We start from the raw sequence: 6,423 nt of genomic DNA on the forward strand, positions 1-6,423 counted from the left end.
CCCCCTCCCTCCCTCTCTCCCCCCTCCCTCCCTCTCTCTCCCCCCCTCCCTCCCTCTCTCTCTCCCCCCTCCCTCCCTCTCTCTCTCCCCCCTCCCTCCCCTCTCTCTCCCCCCTCCCTCCCTCTCTCTCTCCATCCCCCTCCCCCCCCCTCCCTCTCTCTCCCCTCCCTCCCTCTCTCTCTCTCTCCCCATCCCTCCCTCTCTCTCTCCCCATCCCTCCCTCTCTCTCTCCCCCCTCCCTCCCTCTCTCTCTCCCCTCCCTCCCTCTCTCTCTCCCCCCTCCCTCCCTCTCTCTCTCCCCCCTCCCTCCCTCTCTCTCTCCATCCCCCTCCCCTCCGCCACTCCTTTCTCCCCCTCACCAGATGGGCTTTGAGCCAATGATTAACGCTGTCCCTTCATTCCCTCGAGGTAACGATCACGACGCATAGCAGCAAGAGGATCTCGGAAATGCTGCGCGAGTGTGCGGCCCGACTGGAGGAGGACGAGGACCCGGAGATCCACTCCTTTGCGGGGGGCAGAGAGTCCCACGCAGCACTGGCTGAAGGTATAGTCACTGCACGGTTACAGTAAATCTCGGCCGTGTTTGCTGGACGCACTCTTGGTCTTTTTCGTTTTGTTGCTTTAAACGTCAGAGTGTTGCTGAATCCACGGGGACACTGGGAGTGTGTGTAGTCAGTTCTACAGGATTACTGTTGTGATCGGGAACACGCTGCCTGAAAGGGCGGTGGGAGCAGATTCAGCAGTAACTTTCAAAAGGAAATTGGATAAATACTTGATGGGGAAACATTTGCGGGACTGTGGAGAAAGAGCGGGAGGAGTGGGACTGATGGATGGCTCTGTCACAGAGCCGGCACGGGCTCGATGGGCCCAATGGCCTACTTTGCTGAACAGACCGGGACTCGTTCCTCTAGGAAAGAGAAGGCCGAGGGGATGGCCTGATCACGGTCTTCAAGGTTATGAAGGGGTTGCGATAGCGTAGACGTGGAGAAGATGTGTCCGCTTGTGAGGGAGACAAGAACTCAGGGTCATCAACAACAACATTGTATTTATATAGCGCCTTTAACATAGTGAAACATCCCAGGGCGCTTCACAGGTGTGTTGTGTGATAAAAAGATTTGACACCGAGCCACATAAGGAGAAATTAGGTGACCAAAAGCTTGGTCAAAGAGGTAGGTTTTAAGGAGGGAGAGAGGCGGAGAGGTTTAGGGAGGGAGTTCCAGAGCTTGGGGCCCAGGCAACAGAAGGCACGGCCACCGATGGTGGAGCGATTATAATCAGGGATGGTCAGGGGGGCAGAATTAGAGGAGCGCAGAGATCTCGGGGGGGTTGTGGGGCTGGAAGGGATTACAGAGATAGGGAGGGGCGAGGGCCAGGGAGGGGTTTGAAAATCAGGATCAATATCAGACAGTCACTAATAAATCCAACAGGGAATTCAGGAGAAACTCCTTTACCCAGAGAGCGGTGAGAATGTGGAACTCGCTGCCACAGGGAGGGGTTGAGGCGAATAGTATCGATGTATTTAAGGGGAGGCTGGATAAACACATGAGGGAGAAAGGAATCGAGGGATATGGTGATGGGGTGAGATGGAGAGGGGTGGGAGGGGGCTGGTGTGGAGCATAAACCCCGGCACGGACCGTGGGGCATAAACCCCGGCACGGAGCGGTGGGACATAAACCCCGGCACGGAGCGGTGGGACATAAACCCCGGCACGGAGCGGTGGGGCATAAACCCCGGCACGGAGCGGTGGGACATAAACCCCGGCACGGAGCGGTGGGACATAAACCCCGGCACGGAGCGGTGGGACATAAACCCCGGCACGGAGCGGTGGGACATAAACCCCGGCACGGAGCGGTGGGACCGATCGGTCTGTGTCTGTGCCGTAACACTCGATGTTCTGATTCTGTGAGCTGGACCTGATGGTTTGTGTGTTTTCCACAGACGAGCTCTCCATGGTCCTGAGGTATCACGGGGGCAACGGGGGGTCCCGGAGGCGGAAGGGGACCGAGCCCAACTACAGGCGCAGCTCGCCCGTCAGCGGCCGGGACAAGTCACGGGCCTGGAACTTCTTCAAGAAGCTGAACGAGCGATGCGTGGAGTGCAGCCTGTGCCGGACACAGCTCTGCTACCATAGCAGTGCCACCAGCCTGCGCGAGCACCTGAGGCGCAAGCACAACCTGAGCGAGCTGGACCTGTGCCAGTGCCTGGAGGAAGGGTCCTCGTCCTCCGAGTCCGCGGGCCAGGACCCCAACGCCAACAAGAACAAGGCGCCGAGCATCTCGGACCTGGCGTTGCACGAGCCCAAGCCCTGCGCGGAGAACCGGGAGGAAGTGATCAGCGACCTGATCCTGGGCCTGGTGTTCCGCGACCTGCAGCCCCTGTCTCTCGTCGGCCATGAGGGCTTCAAGCGGCTGCTGGGCTTCCTGGAGCCCGCGTACCCGATGCCGTCGAGCGCTCACCTCGCCACCGGCCTCAGGCACAAGTACGGCCTGGCCAAGCTGCAGCTGGAACGCGGCCTGCGCTCGGCAGTGTCCCTGACCCTCTCCACCGACACCTGGACCTCGCCGGACAAGCAGGGCTACCTGACCGTGGTGGCGCACTTCATCGACTGCGGCTGGAGGCCGGCTCGCTGCGTCCTCCGGACCAGCCCGCAGCCCACCCCGGCCCCCGAGCTGACCGGCGAGCTGCTGCGCTCGGCCCTGAGCCACTTCGGCCTGCCCAGCACGGCAGTCAGCTGCGTGGTCCACGACAGCGCGGGCGGGTTGCTGGGCTGTGCCCGCTCGCTGCAGGACCGTTTCGGATGGTGCAGCCTGTGCTGCGCGTCCCGCACCCTGCAGCTGTGTGTCAAGCTGGGGCTGCAGGTGGAGCCGGTGCCCCAGGCCCTGGCCGCTGCCCGCCGGCTGGTCAGCTACTTCCAGCACAGCGCCCGGGCAGCTGCCCAGCTCAGTGGCCAGCTGGCCGCGAGGGACAGGCAGCGGCCCGGCCTCCTGGTCATGGACACGGCCAGTCGCTGGAGCAGTACCTTCGACATGTGCGAGCAGCTGCTGGAGGCGCGGAGGGCCCTGGGCGCGGTGCTGGAGGATGACCCCGCTGCCAACCCCACCATCCAGAACCTGTCCGACCAGCAGTGGAAGTTGCTGCAGGACTTGCTGCCCATCCTCAGGACCCTGAAGGTGGCCTCGTCCTTCCTGGGCGAGGAGCAGAACGCCTCCGTCTCCTCGCTGATGCCCTGCCTCCACGGGGTGATGACGGCCCTCATGCACCACCACGGCGACCCCGGCTGCATCGTCAAGATGGTGAGCACCAAGATCCGGGCCGAGATCGGCAAACGCTGGCACCTGCCCGAGGAGCAGGAGCTGCTGGAAAACCCTGCCATCGTTGCCTCCTTCCTCGACCCGCGCTTCAAGGACCTGCGCTTCCTCAACCCCGAGGCGCGGGACGAGGTGCACAACAAGGTGAAGAACATGCTGTCGGGCAGCGCCTGCAGGCCCCGCTCGCCCAGCCCCTCCTCCTCCTCGTCCTCCGACGGTGAGCGCGGCAGCAAGCGGCAGGGGGGCCGGGACCCCGGCCAGTGCCAGTACGACCTGCTGTTCGGCGAGGACCCCTCCGAGAGTCTGCCCGAGATCCACCAGCAGCTGGAGGGCTACCTGTCCGAGCCCCTGCGCAGACGGCACACCGACCCCTTCAACTGGTGGCGTGGCAACGAGCACCGCTTCCCGGCAGTGGCCGCGCTGGCTCGCCGCTACCTGGCCATCCCTGCCACCTCGGTGTCTGCCACCGCGCCGTTCTTCAGCCCCGGCGCCCTCCCCAACCACACCAGGCCTCCTCTGCCACCGGACCTCGTCGACCAGGTCGTCTTCCTGCACAAAAACTTCGATTACGTGGAGTCGCTGAAGAGGTTCAGGCAGTGAGGGCCCCTGCCCTGGGACGTATTCATTTCGTCGTCTCTCTCTCCTCGTCTTGTTTATAAATTGGGGGCTTGTTTCGACCTCCCTCCCCAGGAGCTGACTCGCGATGACCTTTCAGTTCCCCACAGGCTCCGGCCGCTCTCCCGTAACCCGGCCGTACTTCACCGGCCAGAGTGCCGGCCGATCGGCCAAGGCAGGCATCACAGCTGAGCCCCAGCTTGTCCTGCGATTGGAAGCTGGAAACCTGGCTCCTCTCTCCCCTAGATAAACCAGAATGGAACCCCCCTCCCCACATCGCCCCCCTCCAGCCTGCGATCAGACAGCCCAGCACAGACCAGGGCTCACCCCCGGATAAAACCTTCCAATGTCTCTTCAGTGGATTTTAACAAGTGGCTTCTCCAAAGCCCTCGATAAGTTCACTGAAAGAACCTGCATTTCTATAGCGCCTGTCGTGTCCCCGGGACGTCCCAAAGCATGAAGTACTTTCTGAAGTGTCGTGACTTGTTGTTATGTACAGTGTCATTGTAATGCGGCCAATGTGTGAACAGCAAGATCCCACAAGCAGCAGTGAGATGAACGGCTCGGGTCCAGTGTCGAATGGTGATCGGGATTTGCCGTACGCAACGCGCCCTGGTCCCGAGGGCCTTTGTCGGGACAGCCCACCGCGAGCCATGCCCGGCAAGGCAGCTTCTGTTTCCGTTGGGTTACAAAAGGCAAGACTTTGGGGGAAGTTGTCTCTTTGCCCAGATCTGTAGCTGGAACCCGGCAGGGCAGCTGAGGCCATTTAAGGAACAGCTGGATAGAATCGGATGGGCTGAATGGACTCCCTCGTCCACACTGACCCCTGAGTGTTCCCGGGAGCCGCAAAATCATCAAAGCTTCAAATAAAAGACAGACTTGCATTTATATAGCGCCTTTCACGAGGCACCGGATGTCTCAAAGCCAATGAAGTACTTTTGGAGTGTAGTCACTGTTGTAATGTGGGAAACGCGGCAGCCAATTTGCGCACAGCAAGCTCCCACACACAGCAATGTGATAATGACCAGATAATCTGTTTTAGTGATGTTGATTGAGGGATAAATATTGGCCCCAGGACACCGGGGAGAACTCACCTGCTCGTCGTGTATGAAAGAACTGCTGAATAAGTGGACCGCTACCCAGTCCCACAGACACTACTGACTGTCCGCTCGCTCGCCACACATTGTGTTTCAGGGACGGAGAAGGAAATTCTCATACAAACTAATAAACAAAATAAAGCTGAGCCACGTGCCCGGTGGAGCTGTGGCTGTTTGCTCTTTATACGGTGACTCGATGACACAGTATCTCCATCGCTTGCTTGCCTCGTGATTCAAAGCCTGTCAAGTGGATTTTGTGATGTTTGGTGGAGAATTGTTCCAAAGCTGTGCTGGAGTGGCGATGAGAGTCTGGTGGGCAAAGTGTAGATTAATCCTGCTCCCTGCAAAACAGGCGGAGATCAACAACGACCCTTGTGTTTTGTGCCATGTTCCCCGTGGCTGATGTACCTGCTTCGTGCTGCCGAGGAAGGTGTGCCCAGGGCTCTCAGACTGTACAGTCACCAGGCACTGCCCCCCTGTGACACTGGCTTCTGAACAATCATCGCCGCCCCTGGTTGGGAGTCTAGGACGAGGGGACATAGCCTAAAAATCAGGAGTGAAGTTAGGAAACATTTCTGCTCCACAGAGAGGTAGAAGTTTAGAACTCTCTTCCGCAAACAGCAATTGATGCTAGATCGATTGTTAATTTTAAATCAGAGATTGATAGCTTTCTGTTCACCAAAAGTATCAAAGGGATATGGGGCAAAGGCGGGTATATGGAGTTAGGTTGCAGATCAATCATGGTCTTATTGAATGGCAGACAGGCTCGAGGGGCTGTCTGGCCTCCCACTGTTCCTGTGTTCCCCCCTCGCTCCAAGGCAGGGAGGGGCTGTAGCCTCGGCTCAGAAAGGTCGGTGTCTCCTGAACACTGTGACCCTACGCACTGTCACAGGAAGGCATGGCAACCCTCCACTTTATCCCGGTAAAGAACGTGTGTCAGCGATTAGCTTATTGAGGTCCGTGTTCTCCGTCCCACTGGCCCAGCCACAAACCAGGGGAGGGGCCAAGGACTGACCAGGGGAGGGGCCAGGGTCTGGCCAGGGTCTGACCAGGGGAGGGGCCAGGGTCTGACCAGGGAGGGGCCAGGGTCTGACCAGGGGAGGGGCCAGGGACTGACCAGGGGAGGGGCCAGGGACTGACCAGGGGAAGGGCCAGGGTCTGACCAGGGGAAGGGCCAGGGTCTGACCAGAGGAGGGGCCAGGGTCTGACCAGAGGAGGGGCCAGGGTCTGACCAGAGGAGGGGCCAGGGTCTGACCAGGGATGAAAAAAAAGAAAGACTATAGCGCCTTTCACGACCACTGGACGTCCCAAAACGCTTTACAGCCAATGAAGTACTTTTTGTAGTCACTGTTGTATTGTGGGAAACGCAGCAGCCAATTTGCACACAGCAAGCTCCCACAATC

The 6,423-nt window shown here is 59.6% G+C and overlaps 1 protein-coding gene across 2 annotated transcripts in view; it reads left to right on the forward strand.

Moving 5' to 3' along the window:
* Positions 1–6,022, forward strand: part of LOC139239054 (E3 SUMO-protein ligase ZBED1-like) — a 9,330-nt gene extending 3,308 nt beyond the window's left edge. For both annotated transcript variants that reach the window (XM_070867561.1, XM_070867560.1), the window contains 2 exons: positions 409–544; positions 1,939–6,022. In XM_070867561.1, coding sequence (XP_070723662.1) covers positions 409–544; positions 1,939–3,908 — 2,106 coding nt within the window. In that variant the 3' untranslated portion in view covers positions 3,909–6,022. The remainder of the gene's footprint in view (positions 1–408; positions 545–1,938) is intronic.
* The last annotated feature ends 401 nt before the right edge of the window (positions 6,023–6,423 follow it).

This window comes from Pristiophorus japonicus, chromosome 26, assembly GCF_044704955.1.
Source record: "Pristiophorus japonicus isolate sPriJap1 chromosome 26, sPriJap1.hap1, whole genome shotgun sequence".
Classification (NCBI taxonomy): domain Eukaryota; kingdom Metazoa; phylum Chordata; class Chondrichthyes; family Pristiophoridae; genus Pristiophorus; species Pristiophorus japonicus.